This window comes from Salarias fasciatus (genome assembly GCF_902148845.1).
Source record: "Salarias fasciatus chromosome 23 unlocalized genomic scaffold, fSalaFa1.1 super_scaffold_20, whole genome shotgun sequence".
NCBI lineage: Eukaryota > Metazoa > Chordata > Actinopteri > Blenniiformes > Blenniidae > Salarias > Salarias fasciatus.
This window is the reverse complement of record NW_021941230.1, coordinates 8,818,819-8,846,625: the sequence shown is the minus strand read 5'-3', so window position 1 is coordinate 8,846,625 and position 27,807 is coordinate 8,818,819. Positions and strand designations below refer to the sequence as shown.

The window sequence follows — 27,807 nt, the reverse complement described above, 5'->3', positions numbered from 1 at the left end:
TCTATGCATCGAAGCTATTTCAACAGAAGGGAGGACACATGCTGCAGGGTAACACTTGCGGCTTAAATGCAGAAACTAAGTTTGTAGATGCAGGTTTATTAAGTCCTTTCTTCAAGTTTTCTGGTCTCGCTTGCAGTGAGAATGAGGAAGAAGCTGTGCGGTATTTCTGTGGATTTAACCTGTCAGTCAGCAACCATATACGTTGTTTCAATCACTTTGATTTAGTTCCTATATTAGATCAAACCCGAGACTCGAATCTTGAGCTCCAATCTGCTTAATGATGGTTTTTGACATCCACTGGTTTCTCCAACCATATTCCCAGCCACATTTACATGCAAAAAAAAAAAAAAAAAGTGCTTTGAAATGGACCATTAAAAAGGGAAAAATAGAAATATGGGACTTTCTTATCGCATTATAATTCGTCACCTTCTCAGTTGAGTGAAAAAGAAAAAGAAAAAGAGAGCCATCTGTAGTAATAGCCAGTAAACTGATGAATGCCTATAGTTTTTTCTTGACATTTTCACCTCTCAAGCCATCATTTCAGCCCGGCGCTCCACTTTCATCCTTCACCTGTCACCTCGCCCGGAGCCGGCAGACCGGGCGCCGCTGTGGGACGGCCCCGGCTCCGCCAGATCTGACACCTCTCAGCGCGCTGAATGGGCCTCATATACCTAAGGCCGTAATCACGGCACGAGTGTGTGCGCCGGTAGGTGGTGGTTATGTGAATCTGCTTGCGCGCGCACATGTGTGTGTATGTGTGTGATAACCACCTCGATGAAGTTGGATTGACAGACAAAGGCCTAATTGCTCCTCAGCTCCAGCAGCCAAACAGCTCAGAGGAAGTATTGACCCAAAAGCACCATAATCCCCTTCACCTAACACGGGCAATTTCATGTAATACCTGTAATAACACACATTCAGCTCAAAGTAGTCATCAAAAGAGCTCTGAGCATCTGATTTTGAGAGGTGAGCCGTTTGAATAAAAGGGACCTGAGAGTATATCAATCTGTAATAACAACATTGTGGCCCGGACTCACTTTTCCTTTCAGTTCTCCTTACCGCCGCTGTTCTGAATCGCTCTCACTTCTGCTCTCGCTCACTTTTTTTTTTTTCCTCCCTTCTGTCTAAATCTGTCGCTCAGGTTACTCCACGCTTCCTGCGTTTCTGAGTTTGTTTTCCTTTTTTTTTTTTTTTTTTTTAAAAAGAGGAACATAAGGAAATTTGCACGGTAAAGATAAGCTGTGTCACCAGAGGGTGTCATTTTCTTTTTGTGGACGCGAGCGTGTTTGCTGCCGCTCCCTTCGCCACATTTGACACCTGAGACGCTCCTGTCACGTACAGTTTGCGTACTCCTTGCCATTTTCCTTTTCTCTGCCGCCGCTGAAGCTCCTTTTAAGAAATTGTTAAGATTCCCGTAGCTGGAGATTCATGAGTCACTCAGATTGACTTCCCTCCATCGAACGCCGGGTGAGCAGGAATCAAACCGGGAATCCTCAGACTGTGAGGCGCGAGTGCCAACCACTACACACGAGCAGTTTGTGCCGTCGCCTGCGTGTTTTCCCGCTGCACGCCGGGTGTGTATAATGCGAGGCTTAACTCAAAGAGGCGGTGCACATGAAGGAGTACGCGGTATTCTCTGTTTGTCTTGGGCCACTTTCACACGAAGACGGTCAAGATAACAATCGTACAAAATACAGGTTGAGGAGACGAACTGTCGAGGTGCGACGCTGTGCGTGCTTTCAGAGCTGAGACCCTCGACGGCCTCCGTCGTGTCATCAGCAGTGAAACTCAGGGAGGATCTGGGACCGTTTAGAAAAACGTGAACTTGCGCCGCGGGTTGCAGTCTTTAGCCCGATGCGGAAAGTGTTTACATCACACGGACGACGTCTATCATCTTCGTCGCCGTCATCGCCGCGGCCTCGGTCGCCCCCCCTGTCTGCGTTCGCTCGCGCAGACGCGCACGTTTCCAGCCCCTCGTTTGGTATTCATGTCACGGAGATTAATCAACCTGCTCGTCCCATCTGCCGCCGCGACAGCAGTCACACACTGTACCTGCCTCGAGGTGTGTGTGTGTGCGTGCGCGTGCGTGTGTGTGCGCGTGCATGTTTGACAGACAGCGAGAGAGGCCTCTATCACCAATCTGCATATCTGCATATTAACACTGGACCATCCCTTTAATTTCCTACAGCGGCTGATAACCATCGGCTTCTCTTGGCCTCTTTGTCGCTCCCGCATGACGCTCGCAGATTTCAAGTGTGTGTGTGTGTGTGTGTGTGTGTGTGTGTGTGTGAGAGAGAGAGAGAGGGCTGTTGCCTGCATAATGCCATCAGTTACCCAGGACACACACACACACACACACACACACACACACACACATTCACGGGAGAGGGCTGACAGACAGGCATTGACATCCTATTGATTTACGTTTCTATTTAATAAGTGAAATCATCTGTGAGATATTAAAAGGAATGAAGGAGAGAGATGAGAGGACGACACGGGGAGGTCAAACAAGCTGGGGGGGGGTGGGGAGATGTTCGGCGATAAAACACATTCGGAGACGTCTCTGTTTACAACTGTCGAGGTGGAAAAAAAAGCTTCTGAAACAGAGCTTCGCCTCATAAATCTGTCAAACTTTGAATATTGTAGTAATTTACTGATCTCCAATACAAGAATGATCTTTTCATGAGATTCATTTAGCTTTAAACAATGTTTAATCTTCAAAGTAGATGCTCTGTTCGGTTTTTTTTAATGTATTTAACTGTGAATATCTGTTTTTAATACTTTTCAATAGTTATTCATAACAAGACTGATGGAAAAATACTGAAGGACTAAAGATTTTATGTTTTTTGTTGTGTTTGTCAGCGTTGCATCGCTGATTAGGTTTGTTAGGATTATGACACAGAAACTGAAGGATCTTCATTTCAAATGATCTTTTTTTTCTGTTTATAAGCTGCAGGTAGCAAGCGCACGCGAGTGATATCAAAACAGGAGGGAAACCGAAAAGTTAAAACAGCAACTAATGTAAACTGCAGAGAATTATCACAGCTTTTACTTTCAGAATGAGAAAAAAACTGACAAAGCAGCAAAATAAAAAATGCGTCTGTAGCTTGAAGTTTTCACAGAATGCAACATTTTTCCTTTTAAAGTTTTTTAACATGTTTCTGCGTTACAAACTTTGACAACATTAAAAGCATAAATAGAGTGAGGCCGGATCCTGAGACGTCGCCGCCAATGTTTAATCTGGCCAGACTGCGTTAATGTTTGTGTGTGTATTTGCATGCAGGCACGTGTGCATGTTTGACAGCTTGGCAGTTCATAATTGCTTCCCCTTTAATTAACCGTGGGAGGTCGGGGTAAGTGGCCTTGCTGCAGCCTGCGCAGGTCTTTATGCGCCAGCACTCGGTCGCACCGCGGCACGGGGAGGCGAGTGCCAAGCCGCTGTTTTGCTATTATCCTGCGAGACCTTGGGTGAGACGAGAGGATGGAGGTGGAGACGGGGGAGTGAGACGGCAGCAGAGGAAGAAGAACGCGTAGAAGACGGGGAAAGGAGAGGGTGTGAATGAAGCCTTTTGTGAGGGGCAGGGTGAGGTACCTCGCTGAGGACATCCACAATTTTGATTTTTTTGATTTGATTTATTTATTTCATTCATTTAAATAAAACAAAAAGTGAATGCAACATACTTGCATCTGCATACTTCAGAGACATACAAAGAGACAGGACAGCTGTGGGCCACAGCTTCTTCACTCAAGTTCATATTACTGGCAAGAAAACAAGACGCTTTGCGTGTTTTCCGCTTTTTGTCAGCCCGATCTCTTGAATCTATTCAAGGTGGCGCCTTTAAGAACTGGCAGGGCGAGTTTTCGGGCGCGATACGTAATGGAGAGAATCAGACGCTCGGACACGAGCCACTCAACCTGGTCAAGATCGTGAAGAATCTGTTGAGGTATATTTTACTGACAGCAGCACTTCTTAGGATTTATTAACAATAAAGCAAACAAATCTAAAATCAGTTCAGTGTGGACTGTGCATGATTTCACAGCTCTGTCTTTCTGTGTCTGACTGTTGATCCATATTTCACCCAGTTAGGTCTTTCCATTCAGTCATTATTCCAATAAAAAAGAATAAAGAACACACACGGGGTCAATTTTAGTTTCACCAATTAGCTCGGAAGACAAGTACACAAATAAATCCCTCATACTCGTGGCAAGAACATGCAAACTCAAGGCATGAAAGGTCCAGTAGCACAGGTGTGACATCTCCTGACGGTGATTAGTGTAAAAATCAATCCACAACATAGTAAATTATGCTTCAAGCAACAGGGAGCGCCGCCACTGAGCTCCTATTGATGAGCCATCGATTAGCGATGTACAGGGAGCGAAAACGCGACCTTAACTTTCATTCTTTGTGTGTAAAAGTAAAGAAAAGAAAGTACTTTATCCCCCGTTCTGCAGAAATTCATTTTTGTGTCTATTCAGTTTTGTAATTCTCGGTTTGTACAAAAAAAAGAAGAAAAAAAACAAAACAAAACAAAAAAGTTCTTTTAACCCAAGGCCGAGACATGCCAGCAGATGAAAAGAAGGAAAATGCCGAGTGTCACGTCTGCCTTCCACTCTTCTTATTGGTAACTTAAAAGGAGATGTAGCGGCTGATCAAACTTTGCAAGAAGTTCAACTCACTATGCCATCAAGTTCTTTGTATTTAATGTGGTTTTTTTTTCTTCTTTTTTCTGGTCTTTTACCTGCTTCTGATTTTTTCAGAAGTCACTGGCAAAAAAAATAATAAAAAAAGTCATCTTTTTCCTTCTGTTCCGTTTTTTTCAGGATGAACAAGACAACTTCTTCACCACGCCGCAAAGCTTCCCGTAGGTAAAGTAACGTGGTGCAGTTTCAGAACTTTTTTATTTGCAGTTTTCAGTTAAAGATCAATCTACTTGCAGGATGTTGAAGGTAAATCTGAAGGGATCGCCGGCGACGAGATGGGGTTCAGACCATTAACCGTGAAACTGGAAAGACAACCTTCAGTGTGGGATTTACTAGACGATTGTCCTCCAGAGCTCCAGATGTACGGAGTGTTCGTACTGCCATCTCCCAGTTGCATTCAGTGCGCGACTCGAGAGCATGCCATTGAGTTACAGGTACTCACTGGAGCTATAAAATGTCCTTGCGACTGTTTAAGGTCTGAGACGCTCCTCTTGGAGGGCCGAACGATCGATGACGGCTGCTGTGCGCAGAGTGTATTTTTTGTGCAGAGTTTTGTTTGAATGACACAGTCAACATTGAAACACGAAAAGATTCAACTCCTTTGTGATTGTCGGCCGTTTTCAAGATTTCTTGCCGAGACACTCCTCTTCAATCTGGTTCAATCTTCCCGAAGTGTGTGTGTGTGTGTGTGTGTGTGTGTGTGTGTGTGTGTGTGTGTGTGTGTGTGTGTGTGTGTGTGTGTGTGTGTTGCTTCGACAAGCTGGTTGTGGGGGTCAAATCTCTGCTGAGGCCTGAGCAATAAGAATAAAAAGAATATCCCCCGGTGCCAAAACACTACATCTATGTGATTTTTATGCCCCTAAAAATGCATTGCTGTTGCGTGTCAGTGTGACAGAAGCTTGGTGGACGTCTTATCGCTGAGGAGTGACAGTGCGCGCTACCACATGGAGCGACGTGGACCCGGAGCAGAATGCTGACAGCACATGATGAGATGATAATGTATGTTTTTCTCGCTCTGGGGTGGTGGGGGGGAAGACAGGATGACGGACACGGCCGCTTCCTGCTCTTATCGCGATCATCTGTCCACTTTGACTGACTGAGCTCTGTGGACCTGGAAACACCTGACGGCTCCTTCGAAGTGAGACGCAACGCTCCGTTTAAAACCCCGCCGGCTCCCTCGGACCCCCACATTAACCCCTCGCGTTGTCCTCCTGTCACGTCGCCGCTTTTATCTCGTCACCCTAAGCAACCTCTTCATCTTATTGTGTCGCTGCGCGCTATCTGCCTCTTTGTGGCCCTGATGAGGGTCAGCGGGTCACTCGGGGTGGGTGGGGTGGGGTGAGGTGGGGGGGCTCGTCATTAGCTGGGAGTGTGCGTGTCGATGTGAAGAGTGTACAGGTGTACACAAGATAACGAGGCCTTTAATGATCTCTGTTGTGGAAGCAGGAGCAGAGGAGACGGAGCACAGATATGTCAAACTTGAAGAGAAAAACCTAATAAAGAAGTATGGAAGCATCATCCAAACAGAAAAGACGACTGTATAAAATAATAACTCCATCGATATTAATGCAAAATTAACTACCATGCAGAATACAGTCGCACAAAAATCTGGAGAGTATGGATTTGCACCGACATATTTTTATAGAAATGAAGGCGTTTTTTTTGTGTGTGTGTGTGTGTGTGTGTTTGTTTTTTCCCTGACACATGAAGTTACACTGCCAGGCTTTTCCTTTCTGCTGCTTTCCACGCTCGCCACGTTCTCTCTCTCTCTCTCTCTCTCTCTCTCTCTCTCTCTCTGGTGCTTTATCTGTGTCAGCCGAACAATAGGAACCAATGGGAAACTGCTGATGCTGTCGGGGTCGTAGTAAACAAAACTGAATCCAGAGCTGTCCACCAGCCTCCCGTTTTAATCTGCTCCTGCTCTCGGTGACGGGACAATACGATTACGCTTTAAAAAGAAAAAGAAAAAAAAGACCGAATAAAAATAAGACTTAAAGTACATTTAGTAAAAGTGTCACGTGGCTTAAACTGTGAAATGAAACTCTGCCTCATGTGTGTGTGTGTGTGTGTGTGTTTGTGCGTCTGGACGTGGGCTCATTGTCTGTGGCCGGTAATGAGAGCCGCCTGGCGTGTGCCGCCGCCGCCGCCGCTGCCCATCGCTGTTTGTTTAGGTGCTGCTCTTCTACAAGCGGGTATTTGCATACACATGTGTCTGGATTGCCGCTATTTGTTCAGCTTCACCTGCTTCCTCAAGGTTGCCTCACTGCAGCCAGGAGACAAGTATAATAGTATTGTACGCGTGTGTGTGCGCGTGTGTGCGCGCGCACCTCGGGGAATAGAATGGAGAGTAAACACACGTGTCCGTCTCTCTCTCCCAGGTGGGTGAATGAACCGAGCGGCCGTCTGAAACACGGGAGGAGAGGGATTAATGACGCAGACGGACATTTTATTGAAACCTTCGCCTTCATTTCACTCAGAAATTGTTCTTCCAGGTCAGCGTGCGGCGGCGGGCTCACAGATCAGACGGCACCAAATCTTTCTCAACACATTTAGAAACTGCTTTAATTTGCTTTTAAATGTAGTGAATGTTTGCTTTATGAGTGAAAAACATCCAAGACCTTCCAAATATTTATGCATTCAACTCATGATAGTTTAGGTTTTGCATAATTTTCAATGAGACGGTAATTAAAATCCTCTTTAATATTCAATAATTTATCCTTTGCTTAGATGCCACTACTGGCTTTTCTCTCCTGTTTCCACACTTTAATTCTATATTAGCCACATTAATTATGCAGTATTACTTTCTGGTTTCCACACCCGTGTAAATGAAAAATCTTCATGCAGAATACATTTAATACTTTTCCACCATCAGTGATGAAAAGTAGCAGAATGTGGAAACTTATTTCATTGGTGTTCAAGAAAACGCAATTTGGTGGTAAAACTACAAAAACAAATACATAACTAAATATTAAATCAATGGCTACACAGAACAGAGTAGCTGACAGACATTTACTGAGCTTCTTTGTACATAAATAATTTATTGTAAAAGCCTAAAATCAGTGGAACTGAGCATTTTCCATCCATTTTTGTTTCTTTCACAAAGAAAAATCCGACTGCAGTCTGTGACACATATTCTGGAGGTATCATGGTTTTATACTAAATGGACATGAGCATAACGTGTGTCAAGTGAAGCTACTTCAACCAAGTTTTTTTATGGAAAAAAAAAAGTAAAGCTCCTATCATGAAAACAATTCGAATCCTTGTTAGAATCTCGCCCTCTGGTATTGAGAATTAAACTTTTACGAAGTCGTCCCTCTCGGCTCTGCAGTTTCGACAGATATTTCGAACCATATAGGCCTGCCTACACCAGGACTGATTTGCACAACAGCGGTGAAAGTGACGGCTGCTGTGCAACAAGGCATCTGCTCCAAAGTGAAAACTCGACTGTCTGACATGAGAAAAAGTGAAAATCTTCAGCTGGATCCTGATGTCAGTCATAATTAAGTGAAATATGTGACCAAGTACCAGTTGTCAAACTTGACATACATTCTGAAACTGTAGATTTGGAGATTCCTGCAGCTATTTTTTTTTTTTTTTTAATTTCATTGTTTTGTATTTGTCTAATCTACCTGAGAATCACGTGAAATTTAAGTAAGACACTTCAGTAGATTTTTGTATTGAAAATGAAATGTGCACTACTCATTTTACTACTTGTTGCATGAAGTATGAACCTTTCTGCCCTGGAATAATGGATAATCAGGGCTATTTCTCATTATGCAAAGTTACTAATGTGGGTACATTTTGCTCACAGCCTCAGAGGGAGTAAACAGAGAGAGACTGTGAGACAGACAGCGGATCGAGCTGCTCTGATAACATCTCTCTTTCTCTCCCACTCCCCTCGTATAAAGACGGGGGATAAAGGCTCTTTTTTTTTTTTCCCTCATTCCACATGCCAGGCAACTCCCAGTGGCCTCTCTGTTGACACAGCCGCCACAATGGAAACTAAAGGCCTCGCAATGCGTCCCATTATGAGCCTAACCCCGGGCCCAGTCGCTGTGCTGCAGGGTTATCCAGTGCAGGCCGGCCAGCGTTGGCCAAAGCTCCCTTGAATATTAGCTGGATATATAAGACTACCCCCTCTGCCCCCTGCTGCATTGTTCAGCGTTATTCTGCGCCCACAATGGGACATCACACTTTGGAAGTAATTTTCAAAAAGGGGAAGCCAATCAAAAATAATGGCACTTATTGTTTCTCTTTTGACACACATTGCTGAGCGGCCCGCCCCTCCCTCCTCTGTCGCTTTCTCTGCCCTTGTGTAGCCCTAAACCCCGGAGTTCATTCACGTCTATTATACGGACAAATTAAATAAAACCCACGATGGGCCGGAGGGGAGCAGACAGACTAGCCGACCATGAGCGGCGGCGTGGGGAAGAGTTCGGGGACGGGAGGAAGGCAGCAGTGAGGGAGGGGGGGTGGGGGAAACAACCCGAGGAGCTGAGTGAAGACGGGAGGCAGGACGGGTTCATGCAGGCCCCCGGTGTGAGAACAGAGGGTCAGGCGAGACGATGATCAGGCTGAAACAGGAAAACATCCAGATATGGACAACAAGAACAAGAGGAGACCGTCTTGGATATGATGTGACGAGCATGGATTATTTATTTTTTTTCCTCTCTGAAGAAGAAATCGTTTTTTGAAAAGTAAACTGTCCTCTTCTTCAATGGAGCACTTGATGGTTTCAAGATGAAAACTAGTCTTCTCTCCTGGCTGCGGAGACAGGAAAGAAGGTCTGTTGGTGCCTCCAGAAGAGGGAGTGTCCTCCAAGGATTGAGGAGATTCGTCCGCCCGTGCTCGGCTGGGTTGGGTAAATGCATCGTTTTCCGAAAGTCTCGTTATTTTGGAGGAGAAATTGTCTACCTGTACGTCCATAAGCTTTACTGCAGAAGCGCTTTCCTTCAGCCTTTTCGCCGTGACACACAAGAGAGCTTGCAGAGACTAACAGATTGGCCTCTGCATCATTTGAACATCGGTGCAAAAATAGCATAATTGCCTCCACTTGTAGCAACGGGGCTCTGCATGAAGCTGCACCAATGTTCAACAATGGCTTGGAGTGTTTTTTGTCTGTTAGTCAGGGCTGGAGATCGAAGGACACGCGTCAGGTTTATGCACTGGTTGGCTTTTGCCATCGCACAAAAGTATAATTTCCACACACTGTGAGATTTTCTTAAAAATCGCAGGATGACACGTTGACCCGCCAGTTCAAAATCAAGGCTCTGTGGTATTGCTCGCCAACAATGCCACCAAGATTCAGTTTGTCTGGTAAGCACACAGTTCAGACCGAAGCTTGTGGCTTCTTAGGAACGGACGGATATCGCAGCGTATGCAGATGACAAGAACACATCTGCAGTAGAAGAGAGCAGGAGTCTGAAGCGAGGGACTGTAATGAAAAGGAAAAGAAGAAGAAGAAAAGGTTAGGGAAGAAGGGGTGGAAAGGGCAACTGGAGGGGGAACTGCTCTTTGGGGTCTTTGAAAGAAGCCGGTCCTGGCTTGAAGCTTGACCCCATTTAGGACGAGCGAGAGACTTCAAGAAGGAGTGTGAGGCAGAGCGAGAGAGCGAGAGAGAGAGACTCCTCAGCCCAGCACTTAAAGGCCCTCCACAGGAAGTCCTCATTCTTCTTGGAGCCGACACCCCCCACCAACAGCTGCGAAAAAGCCCTCATTTTGGATGAGTGCAGAGAGAGAGGGAGAGAGAGAGAGAGAGAGAGAGAGAGAGAGAGGGAGAGAGAGGACCCCCATCCTCCTCTGTGGGGTTCCTGATATCAAAACTTTCCCACAGCAGGACAGAGACAAATGTCAGGAAGACGGAGAGCTGTCGTCTTTTTTTATTCTATATTTTATTTGGATATTGATTTATTTGCATGTGCACTTGTAATCACCATGTTTGACCTTTACAGGAATTTACCAGGGTGAATTCACAATGGGCTGATCTGATGTTTGTCAACGACTGGTTGGCGGGATTAAAACAGCAGTTTGCGGTGCCATATTTGAACGTCTTAGGAGCCTTTCAGCCTGCAGCCAATTTTTCATGAAACGTTCTGCATGCTGTACGATTTTTGTAGGATTTGGGAGAACATCAGGGGTAAATCTGCTTTTTTTGAACTAATACAGCCTGAAAAATGTGCGGCGTCATCTGATGCAGTGTTAATCAGCATGCTGCACACAAATAAAGCGGAAGACATGTTGGTTCTCTTCTCTAGTTTTGATGGATTTGCATAAAAACTGGCGTTTGTCCAGAAAACACAGACAGCAGATTTCTTTTCGTAAAACATTTCAATGTGGTTTAACTCATTTTTTTGGGCAAATTTTTTGAGGGCGTGTATGTAAATGATGGCGGTTCAAGTCCCCATACCACCCTGACCCTGTACTGAAGTGCCATTGGGCAAGGCACACTACAAGCTGGAAGGAGCATGCATTTGTGGCATGAACAGCAGAGCTTGAAAATAATTGGTGTCAAAAACCACACATGGACATAGATCAGGTTGGATTTGAGCTTCAGATTTCATCCACGGAAAGTGGACAAACATTTTCAACACTTCTAAAGTTTCAGGGCTTCTTCTTAAACAAAACTCTAGCTTGTGGAATTTGCTTCTTTTTTTTTTTTTTCGGTTGTTTTGATGAACGTCTGAATCAGCTGACAGAAGTTTCTGGCTCACAGAATGATTTTCAGACGTGTCAGTTAAACTCGGCCACGCTGGTGGCGGCGGGCTTGAGTGGGATTAGCTGTCCTGGGCCGACAGCGCGCGCGCACACACACACACACACACACACACACACACACACACACAGACATAGATGTCGACGTGGCATGTTGACAGTCAGCTGTTTTCTCTGCTGGTTTGCAAAATGACTAAATTGTGGGAGCGTTTGTTCCCCTCCCTGCCAATGCAAGCCTCACTGAAGCAGATTCAAAGTTATGTGAAATGCACCTGAAATAACTGCTGATGGGCTAAAGGAGGGTATTTTAGGGAATAATCTGAAGTTTTCTTTTTTTTTTTTTTTTCAAAATGAATGCGACCGTGTCGAGTTCGGGTGTGCAGCAAGATTAAATCTCGCTTTCTCCTCAATGGCAGCTGGTCGTTGCACATGTCTGATTATCTTTTTCTTCACCTGAAACGGGTTTTCAAAATGATGTCGCACTGAAATATGTCGGCCCTTTGTAATCGAGAGTTTAAGAAAAATACCACACACAGATCTCACATGGGAGGGAAGCACACATTCATTCCAGTAGAGAAGTCAGAGATGATTCAAGAATCTCCTCCTGGGACTATTAAAGTATCTCTATTCTGTAATTATTTGTGTTATAATGTACAGCTCGACTACGACAGCCAAGCCCAGGATGTAAAGTTTTAGTGATACGCTATACGTTTGCAAAATGCTGTTTTAGAATGGGGAGCTTCATGTTGGGTGCGATCTGTTCATGCTGTTGCTTTTCCAAACATCCTTTAGAGAAGCTTCATCTGAACTTGTTGATGAGTTTTCCGGACAGTTCAGTGTCTTTTTCAGTGACGTAACAACATAATTGATCCTAATAGATTTGATTTTTTTTCCTTTAAAAACACATTTCCAGTCTGAATCATGAGCAATATCAAAAATGACAAAGCTCAGACTGAGGACTGGAACCGCTGGTATTTATTTGGTTCGTTTTACTTCCACTCGACACAAAGCTTCAACTTTAAAACTGTGTGCTTCATGTAAGAACCGAACCACCATACTTTATAATTTCATTGCAAACTATTTTCCTGGCCTTAAAGTTCACTATAATGGGAATGGGAAGTCTCTAAAAGTGATGGATGACCGTTAAAACTGTAATAAGATTCCAATGAGTGATAGTTGCTCTCAGCAGAGGTGGATCAGGTGAAAATGCTAAAACTCGACCCAAACGGAGAGCATCTGATTTCTCAGCTGATGTCCCAAAGCTCCACTTAGTCTCGTTTTGACATTACGGCACTTTAAATTCTTCATCTCCAAATCTGCAAATCCAGTTTACACAATGAGGGATTTACTATGACAGACTGATTCCGCCTTCATCGTCCAACTTTAAGTTTAACCTTTAAGTTTAGACATTTTAAACTCTCAGCATGTTTCTCTGCATGGGTACTCTGACAGCAGTGCGTGTGTGTTTGCATTGCGTGTCCAGGTTGGACCGACGCTCGCGGCTTTGATGTGTTCATTATGTGTGTTTGCATTGGCTGGGACTGGCTGCGCTCTCAGAGGGACTATCATTGCTGGTAATCCTCTTCACGGTCGACTAATCTGTTTTCGCCTGGGTCACTCCATCCCAGCCAGCCCTCCCTCCCTCCCTCCATCCCTCCCTCCCTCCTCGCTCTCTCCCTCACCTCCCTTTTCTTTTCACGATTCCTCAGTGGGGTTCCTCTCTCTCGCCTTACCTCGTTCCTCCAAAGGTCACTTCTTTATTCTTCCCCCCCCCCCCACCTCCCTCCTCGCAATCCCTCCTACTCACTTTAATAACACTAATCTTATTACACAAAGAATCAAAGCTTTCATGTTTACCTCCTGTCCATTTGAAAATCAAACTAATAATGGGAGGTTAAGGATTTCCCTCCTCTCCGTCTGCCCTCTCCTCGCCAGTGCTTATGTATTTTTTTTTTTCTTCCACCTGACCTCTGATAGATAACGCGCCTGCTGCAGACTGGGTGACCGTTACACGCGATTCTGTACAATTCCAGCAGCGCGGGGAAACGCTGCCCTTAAGTACTGCTGGAAAAAAGAAAAATGCCACGGAAAGAGAAGGAAAGATTCCGTATTTTTAAATATATCACACACACAAACTCCAGCACCTGGTGGAGGCGTATTTCCTGACCAGTCGCTGAATGTGTTGGCTGCTCCCGAGCATCCTGACAATACTGGCAGAGAGGGAAGAACCACAAGCCCGAATTAAATTCAATTCAATTAAATGTGCGTGTGCTGCATGCATGCGTGAGTACAACAAATACAACCAGTCCCTTGTGGCTCTAATAGTCTTATATTGCTGCTCTTAGAGTTCTCATCAAGGTGTAACGTTTGACACTTTGCAAGAGACTGAAAACCTGGTTTACGACCTGCTGACAGTTCGGTTTACCTGGGGGAAAATAATAAAAAGAAAGTATATGTTTTTAAATATATGGATCAGCGGACAATACGTATGGTGGCTGGGGCTTTGTGTGGTAAGGGGATACTCTGAGAGCACCATATCGGTGCAAGAGATGACAGGAAGAAGATTGCAGAAGCTTCTCTGCCCACAGCCCCGGCTGTCTGGCAGACGAGGCAAAACCCATTAGCGAGGCTCTGTTAGCAATCGTCTTGTAAACCGAGACCCCGGGCATTCATTAGGCATCAATCAAAGGACGAGGTGTGATGATTAAATGATGAGTGCAAATGCTTAACAGTGTTCGGTACACCAGGCCACTTTACTCTGACACTCGAAAATGAGGGGGAAAATGGATGGGAGAAAGATGACGGGGAAGTCTTGGTGGTGCGGATGGCTGCAACTGGTTAATGCATTCGCAGAAGTTATTAAAGAAAAGTGAGTTTGAAGACCGCTGGAAGCCGGAGCTTTTAACGGTGTTTTGAAAAAAGCAAAATCAAAGCAGCGGTTTCAAGCACTCCGAGCTGAGTCGCTGGGAAACGACTTCATACAGAAACGCGCCGCCGACTTGACGCGCATCTCAAGTCAACGGATCATTAAAATGGTTTAGCGACGTTACAGTATGTTCACATGAAGCGAAGGCGTTTAGTTACTTTACTTTCGAGTTACTTTACTCTGGAAGTGAAAGGCAATATCTAAAACAAACCTTCATGGTAAAAAGCGTTACATCATCAGACAACCCAATTATTTCCCTTTTACGTGCATTTGTGGGATGAGTTTCTGAGCTGTGAAGGCCTACTGTACCGTTACTAGCTCTGTTCTTCATACTTTTTTGGTATAAAGAGTGTGGCGTATCGTACGAAAGTGTAGTAGTGATGAATTGAGGAGAAATACTAGTTAGAGGAAGTAAGTAGTAAAGTCCTGTGCACCTCCTGGTTTTCATTCGTTTAAATCAATTCTCGGTGCACGTCATTTTGTTTCGTAAAATAAAAGGTGCAATCAAGACGACTTTAAACACAGATTTGCTTCTCTGGAGCAGAGACTTTGAAATGCAGACATCCAGTCTCGCAGCAGAGCAGGTCTCCGAGCAAAACCTGCATCTTTCATCAACAATCATTATTTTACTATTTTGCGTTTTGCTCAAATGTGACCTTCAACAACATTTCTCTGTGATTAAGGACATGTTGATTAATTCCTGACAGTCCAAATGTTCTCTCATTCCTGCAGAGCTGCGGTGTCAAACTCATTCTAATTTGGAGGCCACGTGAAGTGGGATTTGATGTGAAGTGGGAAACACGATAGCATAATAACTTTTGAATATCAACAACTACAAAGCACACATTAATTAATACATTACATGCAAAAAAATTCAGAATTAAATGCTGAAAAAAAAATACAATTTGGAGATTATGTAAATTAAATTGCTGCCTTTTCCTGCAAAAACCATGCCATTATTGCATTTTGCAGCCAATTGCACTTTAAAGTTTTCCTTTTCGACACTTTGCAGTGTAGATAAATGATATTTAGATAAATGTTCCCAACAGATTTTATGTTTAAACCTCTGTCTTTCCTTTTGTCAAAGCCCTGTAAACAATGGAAAAGTGTCATTGACGACTGACTCAAATCTCTCTTTGTTTTCTTCCTTTTTTTTTTTAGGAATTATGCAGGTGTTTGAAATGTGCATCACGGATGGGAGAGGAAAAAAAAAAAAAAAAAGCCAAAGAGTGGAGGCTGCCACAGTGAGCGCGGAACCAGATCATGCGAACCACTTACCAGCACTACAGCCGACCCATACCGGGGGAAGTGAGAGGAGAATCCAGCAAAGCCCCCGGCGTGCCAACGCAGTTTACCAGCTCGCTGAGAGGCGGGCAGCACCTGACAGATGCCACTTGGGAGCGTAATCCCGGAGCGGCTGAAAAGATGCTCAGCGTGACGGGGTGCCAGAGAAGCGGGGAGAGACCGGAATACCCAACAGCACATTTTCGATGTTAATGTTATCAGTCTGCCGAATGCAATTAAACAAAAGAGTGTAAAACACAGTTGCGGCCACGGCTCAAAATGTTGAATAAACAAAAGCGGAGCTTTTATAACTGTAAATTGTTCCATCTTTTTCATGTTGATTTCTCTTGTGTTTACGGGGTGGAAATGGTGGGACAGTTTCTGGATTGACTGTAGAGGTTACAAATGAAATGATCACAGGTTGCAGGCATATCAGTTACGGGTGTAATGTAAGGAATAACCCAAGTCTTCATTCCCGTGTACAGAAACAGCATCATATGCAAGATCATAACCTGTCAATGAAATGATATCTCCTGGGGAAAATTGCATGCAACAATTGTTCTTGATTGTAACAATGTGCAGCAGAATGGAAACCATCCTGGGCCTGTTGCAGCAGCAGGCCTGCAGCGGCAGCTTTTCCCTTTACACCTCACTACATTATTAAAATGTGATCACATTTATAACATTCATGATAGGATTTCTGTAGTTTCTTTTTTTTTTTTTTTTTTGTCCTTCTCTCTCTTTCTGTCCCTCGTGCGCCCCCCCCCCCCCCCCCCCCCCCCCCCCCGAAACAAACAAAAGGGGCGCTTTGAATGGCACGTGCTCCGGGCGTCAGTCACCTGTTTCCTAGCAACGGCCACAACAGAAAAGCACCTGTGGCTCTGAATAGGAGACAGTGTAACCCGTTGGACAAAAAAAAAGGGGGGTGCAAATTACAAAAAACAGGCTTTTTTTATGAGGTTTCAGGCCAATTATTCTGCGCATGATTATTCTAAAAAAAGTGAAATATGACGTTTAATTGAAAAAAAAATAGGAGACCTATTTTGTTGAACATTTTCATTTTAATATCTGATTTTTTTTATATATACTGGTTATACTGGTTAAGTTTTCGTTAGAGCTACGCATTAAATGTGAAGTTTGACTTGTGAAAACGTGATATGCGTAAAATGCGCAAAAAATATAGGAATTGGAGTGTTTGATGCGCGCGCGCGCACACACACACACACACACACACACACACACACACACACACACACACACACACACACACACACACACACACACACACACACACACACACACACACACACACACACACACACACACACACACACACACACACACAAAACAGATGACAGAGGGGAGTCATTTTTAGGTCTCGCGCTCGACGTCACCAGAACCTCGAGCCGCTGCATGCAAATCACGTCTGCGCTCGAGCCTCTCCATTGGCCGTCCCCGGCTCATTTATCTGCTGTCAGAGCGCGCGGCCCGGGCACGCTCCGGTAACTTTTCCCGGTACAGCTTCAACCAAAGTCAGCGGCTCCCATTCTTTCTGCGAGCTCGCGTTTGACACGCGGGGAGGGAAAAAAAAGGAAAAAAAAAAAAAGAAGAAGAAGGGGAACCGGGTTTTTACCTCTGAGTGGATTTGAAAGTGCAGCATCTTTTCATCCTCACTCTGTCACTTTCACTCTTTCTTTCTTTCTTTCCCTCTCGGCGTCGCTCGGAGGTGAGACTGCGGCGGGTCAGCCTGAATGTTTCTTCGCGCTTGACTGGCGTCCGACCCAGACCAGGTGAATGTACAGCATCATGATGGAGACGGACTTACATTCCCCCGTGGTGCCCCAGACCAACCCGTCCAACCCGGGGGGAGGAGGAGGAGGCGGCGGCGGCGGCGGCGGAGGAGGCGGAGGGGGGCCCGGAGGCAAAGTCCCCCAGGAGCGCATCAAGAGACCCATGAACGCCTTCATGGTGTGGTCCCGGGGCCAGCGGAGGAAAATGGCCCAGGAGAACCCCAAGATGCACAACTCGGAGATCAGCAAGCGGCTGGGCGCGGAGTGGAAGGTGATGACCGAGGCGGAGAAGAGACCCTTCATCGACGAGGCGAAGCGGCTGCGGGCCATGCACATGAAGGAGCACCCGGACTACAAGTACCGGCCGCGGCGGAAGACCAAGACGCTGCTCAAGAAGGACAAGTACTCGCTGGCCGGGGGGCTCCTGGGCTCCTCCGCGGGCGTGGGGATGGGCGGCGGCCAGCGGCTGGACAGCCCCGGAGCGGGCCACGCCGGGGCCAACGCGGGCTACGCCACGCACGTCAACGGCTGGGCCAACGGCGCGTACTCGGGCCAGGTGGCGGCGGCGGCGGCGGCGGCGCACGCCATGATGCAGGAGGCGCAGCTGGCGTACACGCAACACCCGGGCGGCGGGGCTCACCCGCACCACCCGCACCCGCACCACCACCCGCACCACCACCCGCACAACCCGCAGCCCGTGCACAGGTACGACATGAGCGCCTTGTCCTACAGCCCCATCTCGAACTCTCAGAGCTACATGAGCGCGTCCCCGCCGGGCTACGGCGGCATCACCGGCTACACCCACCAGCACCAGAGCTCCGGCGTCTCCCCGGTGTCCGGAGCGATCGGCGGGACCCTGGGCTCCCTTGTCAAGTCTGAGCCGAGCGTGAGTCCCCCCGTGTCCACGGCGCGCGCGCCGCCGTGCCCCGCGGGGGACCTGCGGGACATGATCAGCATGTATCTGCCCACCGGGGAGGCGGCGGCGGACGGCTCGGTTCAGAGCAGACTGCACGTGCTCCACCCGCAGCACTACCAGAGCAGCGGCTCCACTCCGGTAAATGGGACGGTCCCCCTGACGCACATCTAAAAAATCTCTACGAAAGAAACCAAATATTTAACATGTGGGCGCCAGCTGCTGACGAATTGTAAATTATAGGCGGTTATAGCCATAAAAAAAAATGCAATCACTCTGAACAAACTTTTTTTTTTTTAATGGTTGTTATTTTTATTTCCTTTCAGTGATGGATTTTATTTTTCTTCTCCTGTCTGTCCGAGCTTAAGGAAAGCGTATCCGATTCACTTTTGCTCTCTGGAACAGAGCATGCCAAGTTTTGACGCGATTTAAATTATAATCCGTGAAGGCTGGTGCGATTTTTGAAGGTTAGTTTATTTTCTTTCTCTTTTTTTTTTTTCCTGTGGAGTTTCAGGCACCAGCTGTGTGTTTAAAGGATCCCCCAAAAAAGCTGTTTAAAAGAGGGAAGCGTATAATAAACGGAGGATGTGTTGGGAAAAAAAAAAAAGTTTCTAGGCTGCAGTTTTAATTGATTTCCACTTTTTAATGCTTGTAAACATGTGAGTCAGTCGGTGTAATTTGAATTTGTTTTTTGTTGTTGTCGAATCTTGTAAATTGTGAATAAATAGGCCTACTGAAAACGCTTTTATGAAATTGTACATAATTTATATATTGAAAGGAATTGCCAAGCCACGTTTTTTTTTCGGGTTCAAATCGGAACAATTTTTGCGCACACTTGAATAAATTTTCCAAGAATTTGCTTTTTGCCTTGGACCAAGTGTTCGCAGTTTTCGTGTGGGATTTATTTATTTTTTTCTACACAGAAAAGCAGATTGCCGGGATTTCGTTGCAGATCACGTTCATTATTTACACTTGGTAAAACAGGCTGAAAAATAGAAAACAATCTAAATAGCAAAAAAAAAAAAAAAAAAAAAAAAAAATACTCCAACATTGCAAACATGCTTTGTGTGCTGCTGAATTACGTTTGTGCATTAGCATTAAATCATTCTGATTTTTTGGGGGCTTTTGTGTTTTTAAGAATACCCTGTGCATCAAATTTGATGATCAAAATGGGTCAAAATAGGATAAAGGATAAGAATGAAGAAAACTGAATTCAAACAGGTCTTATGTATTATATTTTTAGTATCTGCAGCATTTAAAAAAAATAATCCACATATTGAAATTTGAACATCTCAGGAGTTGATAATGAAAATTACAACAAAACACGATGCATTATTTCACAGAAAGTTGCTGGGGGACATGACAATGTAAAATGTTTGTGTAAAATGTTCTAATGTTGGAATTCCTTTTATTTGCTACATTACAAAAAGGCCTTAACCTTCTGAGGTATTCCGCTTTAAACTGTTTAACAATGAAGTGTTTAAGGTTTTCAGTGGTTTTCATGCCTATAAACACATATTAAGAAGTATTAATTCCTAAACCATATTCAACTATTTGGTGTTAAGTGTTATTTTTTTCTCTCTTGTCAAAACCAAGTTAATGTGAGATATTTTTTTCCCCGACTTAAATTTTTTGTCAAACTTTTGTAAAGTTTTCCCTGATCTGTCTTATCACTTTCGTCCTTTGAAAATGTATTTTTGAGCTTGGCAGAGCCATTTTCATGCATCATATTCCAGGATTTCTTTTTCTTTCTTTTTTTTTTCCTCCTGAGGCCAAAAGATGCCATTGTTTCTTTCTTTTTACCTGCTGGCAGGGTCACGACCTCAGCAATCTAAAGCTCCGGCAAAAAAGTAAATCCGATAACAAGAGTATCCGGTGGGCAGTGGAGCTAACACTGAATCTTCATCTGGGCCTGTGCTTCAGCCCCACCTCCACCTGGGCACTCGAGCACTCACCCCGGCCCTGACCCGCAGCATCAAACGCAGCGTCTGTGCGCGTAATTGTCCTGGCTGTTAAATTGTTTCCTTCTTTATATTTGATGGCTGGCTCACTGAAGGGCTCTGGGGTGGGGAGGGAGGACTGAATGAGGGCAGAGCAAGGGAAGAGGAGGGCGAAGAGAGGAGGGTTTTTTTTTTTTTGTGTGTCGGAGGAGAATGGGGATTAGTGCTGGTGTAAGCTGGGGCGACCCAGGGGTCACCCCGGACAAAAAGCCCAGCAAACAACCCCCCGGGTTTGATCAGACTAATTCCCACTCGGTTCTGAACTTGAAAACAGGAGGGCAGCCCATGGATGCAAATCACATCTAATTATAATGTTTCCTGAGAGGTTAGAAGGCTAAACTGAATGTACTTTTTTAGGCGTTTTTCTTGCTTTCTTCTTGTATTTTGGGTTTATTTTTGTCAAATTCAGGATAAAAGAAAGTACAAAAATTTGAATAAAAAAAAGTTCATGTTAAAGTCACTGACAGAATACAAAAATATGTCACAAACATGAAGAAAATTAAAATCTGTTGGTGCTTATTTCTTAAGAAAAATGTCTTATTCAACAACTGACAAAGATTCAATGGGAATAAAAATGCATTTACAGACAAGGATTTCCGTCCTCATCTGCTCCTTTTCGCTCCTGTTGAGTCAAATTTCCACAACTAAAGGCAAAACAAAACTGATTTGTGAAAAAAATTGATCCTGAATCAATCCTGAGCTAATCTGGGCTCACCATAAAACTTTGTATAAAAGCATAATGTCGCTGAAATTTAAGAATTTATGAATTTTCTTTAAGGCAAGAGCACAAATATGTCTCTCTCAATAGATAAGACATTTCCATAACCATCTTTTCATGAAACTGACCTGCAGCAAAAATGCTATATAATGAGATCACATCTTGAAAAGAAATACTCTGCATTTCTCTCACAGGTTAAGTATTTCTCAGAGCTATAAAAAAATAATTGAGTTAGATTTCAAGATGTTTTGAGTATTCGTGGAAGGTTTCTTCAAGGAGGAAGTTAAAGTAAAACCAGAGATATTTTAGACAGAGCAATATTAAAAGAAAAGGCAGGAAAAAAAGTTATCTGACCGTTTAATTATCACTCATCAAACGCTTGTTTCTGAAGGATATTATTATTTGTTCACCGCGGTAAGGCTGGGATGATTGCCTCTGAATACAGCTCTGATTGGACTTTTTGATCGCAAATCTCTTAATATGATGATATGACAATCCTGGAGGGAGAATGATTCTGCCACTCTGAGGAGCATTGATTCACTAAACCTGAGGCTCCCCCCCCCCCCCCCACCCCCCCCACCCCACCCCCACCCAAACCCTTCCACAAAGCGTCTGGAGAGAAAAGGCAAGCGAATCAGACGATCATCTTTGTTGAACCTGGCGTGATGTGATGATTACATGATCGCGGCTGCATGGCCTCGCCGACGCTCAGGTAAGATGAATTACACCCAAATGACAAGTGTCTCCCGCCACTCAGAGGCACTAATCAGCGCCTGTGAGGGCGATTTGGACCTTGAGGCTGCTGGAGCATCCTATAGGCTGAGGGGGGGGCTGGAAGTCCTCTGCAGGCCGTGGCGTCTGCAGGTTTTCCAGTTTGGCACATGTTTGGACACTCTGGCGCATCCTGCACTCCATCACCCCCCCCCCCCCCCCCCCCCCCCCCCCCCCCCCCCACCCCACCCCTTCCCATCCCGCGTGCTCCCGGTGTCCTGAACGTGGATAATCGGCGTCAGTTTATCACGCCTCCGCATATTTCCCTCCCTCTCCTCCTATAAAAACCCTCACCTCTGTCGTTGGACCCGGTTCTGTCATGGGAGATTACGGGGGACCGATTGCACAAGACTGAATGTGGCGCGAGGAGATTAGCCGGGACGCCATAGAAAATAGCAACGGGGCCAACGGATTCCTCGCGAGGGGGCCTTATCGTGCAATTACACGTTGACACGTTTTAACCATTTTTCAGCCTCTTAATCCGAGCCCCCCCCACCCCCCCCCCCCCCCCCCCCCCCCCCCCGCCCGCCTCTCTTCCTCTCTTTCCAAAAGCAGACCTATTGGTGCTGAGGGAGCTGCTCTGCTCTGTCTGACTCCCTCCACCACACTCTGGAAAGTCTGCCTCAGTTTCCTCCACTTATTGGCAAATGCTGAGGTCTGCAAACAGTTTTATTTGTTTGTTTGTTTTAAAACAACAACAACAACACGGGGATGTTCACACTTCTAATCTGCTTCAAAAAGTTTGGGAATAATATTTGAAGTTGACAGATTCCCTGTGGAGAAGACATAATGAAATAATACTAAACGGGGACAGTGGAATGCAAATGGAGTTCTCTGAGTACAGTAGATAAACAATGACATAGTATAAATCGGCCAATTTTACGCTAAAGCCATTGCTTTGAGGATTTTTTTTCCTCTTTCCAGGAGTCAGCTCTGTGTAGCGTCCCCCTGCAACCCCGAATTCAATTAGAGTCTGCCATGACAATCAATTAGGGAGCACCCCCTGGAGCCCCCCTGGGACCAGTAATCATCACGCATCGTCTGGACGCCCAGCCTAACAGGACCAGTGGGAGCCATGACGAGACACTTTGCGGTTTATTTCAGGCATTTTATTTCAATTTATGTTGTGTTTGCCTCATTGACTGTGTGTTCAGTGTAGATTTCCCTCCTGTAAGTTTAAGCTGGCGGCGCCAACCCGTGTAAGTTAGTTTGGACTCTCAATTTGTGCTGTTTTCTTACTGTAATTTCTACCTGATGGCATTGTGTGATGTAAAAATCATCTAAAGACTGTTGTGAAAAAACTATTTCTGTGTATTTTCGAATGAGCAGATTAAAGTAAACTTCAACTGTATTGGTTAAATCAGATGGACTATAATGAGTTGGACTATTTTGATTTTTGTTTTCAGAAAACTTACAAAAACAATCTTACAAAAGAGCAGAAAGACCCCGGCAGAGCTACTTTTCACGCCACAGATGCTGGCCAACACATAAAGGGAGCTGTCCAGGTGCTGAAATCAGTTACATCAAGCCAGTGGTCACAAAGTTTCACATGGAAACAAACTGTGATCATTTTCAATAATAATAACAATAAATCAGCACTCGGTGCATGTTAAGTTGGAAAATTATCACATTATGTTGTTTATTTTCTATTATTTATTTTTAACTTTAAAACGGCAGTAAAATCCACCATCTCAGGGTGGCTGAAAGTGATACAGTAGAATCGATCTTCATCATTTCCTGCAATTAGAAATATGTGATTAATCGAGTATTATGTTGTCTGTTCGAGTATGGCATATATTATTTCACATCATACACTTATCTTCCAAACATTTTAAGGTAATTGCCATCTCCTGCCAAGTGAAACGTGAACTACCGTGTTGAGCAAACCTGGGCAGAGCAACAAAAAGTTTCTCCCTTTAAATCGATAATAGACACGGGAGCAAAAGTAAGGTCTCCTCAGGTCAATTACCTCAAACACCACGGCGCTTTTCCTGGAGGGCTGAGGCACTTTGGAGGAGAACGGGGTTGGGGGGGGGGGGGGGGGGGGGGGGGGACGCGAGGGTGAGGGAAGAAGAAGGAGGAACGGGAGCGAGCAGAAAACACTAACATGATTACAGCTGTAGCACCAGCTCGGGTAATCACCGGAGTTAAAAGGTCTCCTGCCGGCCCCAGAGGCCAGCGAACCGCTCTCCTCCTTTCACCTCTGCTGAGGGAAACTCTGTCATTTGCAGATTGCAGGTGAGATCTGGTTCACGTCTCCCATCTCCCACCGGGCCGGCCACCAGAAACACTGCTCAATTAGTGCCATTCATCAGCAGTGGTGCCGTAATTATTCAGTGGTGTTTGACATGGGGGTTGGGAGCGAGTGTGAGTGTGTGTGTTCTTTTGTATTTCACTAACTTTTTACGATTAGCACTGAACGCTAACTCAATTTATTTTAAACAAATATGAAAAGTTTGTACACATGTCACATCTTGTCAGCAGCGACAGGATGGTGGTAAAATTAGTCTGAAAATACGTGAACGCAAATATCCAAGTGGACGTTATTCTTTTGGGGTTTTCTTTCAGCATTACTTAGGCTGTGTAAATTAAAAAAAACACACACACACACACACATTATACATAAAAGGCACGGCGCATGAATATTATCAGATAGGCAAACGCAGCGCGTGTTCACAAACCCGGGCCTAAATTAGCTCCAAACGAGTCCGTGCACGCGTGTGACAGCGATTGCGCGGCCTCTCCGGGAAGTTCACGTGCTCGGTTCTAACATGCTGACCTGTGGCAGCCGACGGTAGACACGGGGCAGGGAGCTATTACTCACACTACTTAAGCTGTCCGTCAGTGACTACCTGTGTGTGTGTGTGCATGCAGATGCTACAGGAAGGGTTAAAAAAAAAAAAAAGTTGCACAGTGAATGAATGGCTGTTCCCTTCTGCAGTTTCAGTTGGTCTTTGCCGTCTGTGCAAACATAAAAGATTTATCTCCTCTCAGACCGGCCTCAGTGGAAATGCCACTGAATAGCGTTTTCAGCTGAATATAAGCCACGGTGCTTCCAGTTTGGAACTACAATTTTGGTTTTAGGAATGCAAAGCTGTTATTTTCTAACTGGACGTGTTTGTCCGCAGCACATTTTAAGCTGGCAGCGGTGAGCCAGACCGAGCACGGCATCCATCAGACGCCCCTGGGAACAACCGAGGCGCTCGGAAAAAGCGAGTTAAACGGATGCTTCGTCCTCTTTAAACGAACAGTTTCTTTCAGATCTCCTACCTGAAATGTGGCGCAGGTGCAAATGCGCAATGAGACATAAAGGAAAAAGCTAATCCTGCTCTTTTCTATTTCCGTCGAACCCCGAAATACTATTGATGACTCACGGTGAACACGGAGGCGTCTTTATGAACTGTCTAACCCTGCCAAAACACTTTGTCTTTGGCTTGTGCGTCACGGCAGCCTCCGAGTATCACTGTTCGCACAATTCGCACAAATCCGCATGTGATCTCATCTTTCAACAGCTGATTCCCGAATCCTTCCCCAAGCCACGTGTCGTCCACTCTGCTATGTGGTGAAAGAGACGCATCAAAGAGGCAAGAAGTTATCTAAGGCTGGACAACTTTTTTCCACTTGACTCTATTTTTTCAAAGCGACACAGCACAAAAGAGAAAGGACAACAAAGGTATTAAATAATGTATTATTGAGACAAAAAATATAAAAGAAATTAGAGATGTGGAGATGCTGTGTGAGTTCAACTTCAGCATCGCACGCAGCGCCGCTCTCTGTCAAACTTTAAAGTCTATGTTTCCATCAGAAAAACGCTCCATCAGTGACCATGCAGCCTTTGCAAGCTCACACACAGCATTCAAATGTGCGTGTGCGTGTGTGTGTGTGTGTGTGTGTGGGTAAAACAATATGCTAATCTCTGGCGTGGAGTGCAGGGATTTGCTGTATAAAAGAGAGAGAGAGAGCGAGAGAGTGTGTGAAAGAGAGAGAGAGAGAGAGAGAGAGAGAGGGGGGAGCATGCTTGTTAGCGATAGCCTGGCTGAAGTTTCCTACACACACCCACCTCCCTGATCCACTTATGTAGGCCTTCTCGTGTGTGTGTGTGTGTGTGTGTGTGTGTGTGTGTGTGTGTGTGTGTGTGTGTGTGTGTGTGTGTGTGAGGTTGAGCATTGATCTGTCAGAATATATGTTGTCATCTATACAAGCCTTGTGTGCCGTTTTCCGGTGCTGCATATTGAAATATTGATATCTCAGAGTTTAGAGAGAGTGTGTGCGCATGTGTGTGTGTGTGTGTGTGTGTGTGTGTGTGTGTGTGTACGGGTGTGTAGGTGTTAGTGTGTTTGTGCTGGTGCAGGGGGATGATCTGTGTTGGCAGCCAGTCGTTATGGACTCAGATTAAACATGGAGAGGGATTCAGTCTGAGGGTATTTACAGATTCTCATTATAGCCTCAAAATCTGAGCGTTTGCACACACAAACACACACACACACACACACACACACACACACACGCACAGACACACTAATCTTATCACCTATAGAGCTTAATCTGTTTACTGTGATTAGACCAATTTTGAACGTAACATATTTTTACTTTACCCTGTTTTTTTTTTTTTTTATTTATTTCAACCTGAATGTACATGAAGGTACAGTAAAAACACAAAATTCAGAAAGAAAGAAACAGACATAACAGCAATAATATGTCCTAATTCATCCTTAAGCTAAGCGAGAAGAAAAATCAAAACTATTAAATGACCAGGAGACAGACTTGATCATGCATATCTACTGTCTCCGTTTGTGACGAGGATTTGCCGATGTGAGGTCAAAGGGAAACAACGGAACAATTAATAATTTGTCGACATGACGCATGCCACTGTTTTCATTGTTTAGAGTTGATGTGCAGCAGAGGTGACAATGTTTTCTCTGCTTAAAAGGGATCACTGCACAAAGACGAATCTGAAATCCATATCTTATAAGACCTCTTATAAGTATCGCAATGTTGTTGTACTCTCGATACGAAAAGCCTGATGCTGAGAAGCGGCGGATCACAGTCGCTCACGCGCGCTCGCTCCTCACGTTGAACATCCTCGGGAGGAAACTTTACACAAAGCTGCAAGTTGTTTAGACGCAAAACTTTCTCTTGTTCCTCTTTAAAGTCGACAACTTGGTCGTTGGAGATGAGAAAAACGAGGGTGGGGGGCGGGCGACGGCGAGGGGATGTGGAAGGATGAGGAAAAAAAAAAAAAAAACAGAGGGAGGGAAAAGCGGTGCTGAAACACAACGGGAGCATCCATCCTTTAACCGGTGGGGAGTTATCGCCTGACGACAGAGCTTTTCCAAACGCTTTAAAAAGCACATTTGAAGATGTATTAGTGCATCCCTGGATCCACTTGCTGCCAATAGGGGGCTGCTCGCTGGGCTTTGTGTGCCACGTCTCTGTGTGTATATGTGTGTTTTCTCTTCGTTCTTCTTTTTTTTATATATATATTTTGTAGCTCCCTTCAAATTCCCTTAGCGAGCGTTGCTAAGGTGCTTTAGGGATGGGATTAGCTGGAGGCTCATCACACATTCCATAACAGAAAAAAAAAAAAGTACAGAGCGAGAGAGAGAGAAAGAGAGAGAAAGAGAGAGAATTAAGGGGAGGAAGAAAAACCAGGGAGGGGCAGTAACAAGATAAAAAAAAAAAATTGAAAGTAAAACCGGAAAAATGAAAAAGAGGAGTGAAGAAACACGGAGGAAGAGGTGGAAAAATATAAGAAAGTCATAGAGTAACAAGCGAAGACAAAGCAGTTGAAGGATTCAGGAGAGAAAAGAGGAGTTGAAGTAGCAAAGTAAAACGATGAGAAAGCAAAGAAGGGATGGCAAACGAGGGATGAGGGGAGGGAGGGAGCGGGAGGAGGAGGAGGAGAAGCGGTGATCTTGCTGACTGTTGCGTCAGCTTGTTAACCGAGGGCAATACGAGGAGAATAAGCCGCATAATGGAGCGTGGAGGCTGCC

General features: G+C 45.0%; 1 protein-coding gene across 1 annotated transcript; it reads left to right on the top strand.

The window, feature by feature from the left end:
* Positions 1-4,048: 4,048 nt before the first annotated feature.
* Positions 4,049-18,583, top strand: sox1b (SRY-box transcription factor 1b). The gene is made up of 2 exons (XM_030086496.1): positions 4,049-4,066; positions 17,398-18,583. Exon 2 carries the CDS (start codon positions 17,417-17,419, stop codon positions 18,497-18,499), a length of 1,083 nt encoding a protein of 360 aa, XP_029942356.1. The 5' UTR covers positions 4,049-4,066; positions 17,398-17,416; the 3' UTR covers positions 18,500-18,583.
* Positions 18,584-27,807: the final 9,224 nt, after the last annotated feature.

Coding starts and splice junctions, on each gene's coding strand:
- sox1b (XM_030086496.1), top strand. CDS start 17,417: ATGTACAGCATCATGATGGAGACGGACTTACATTCCCCCGTGGTGCCC.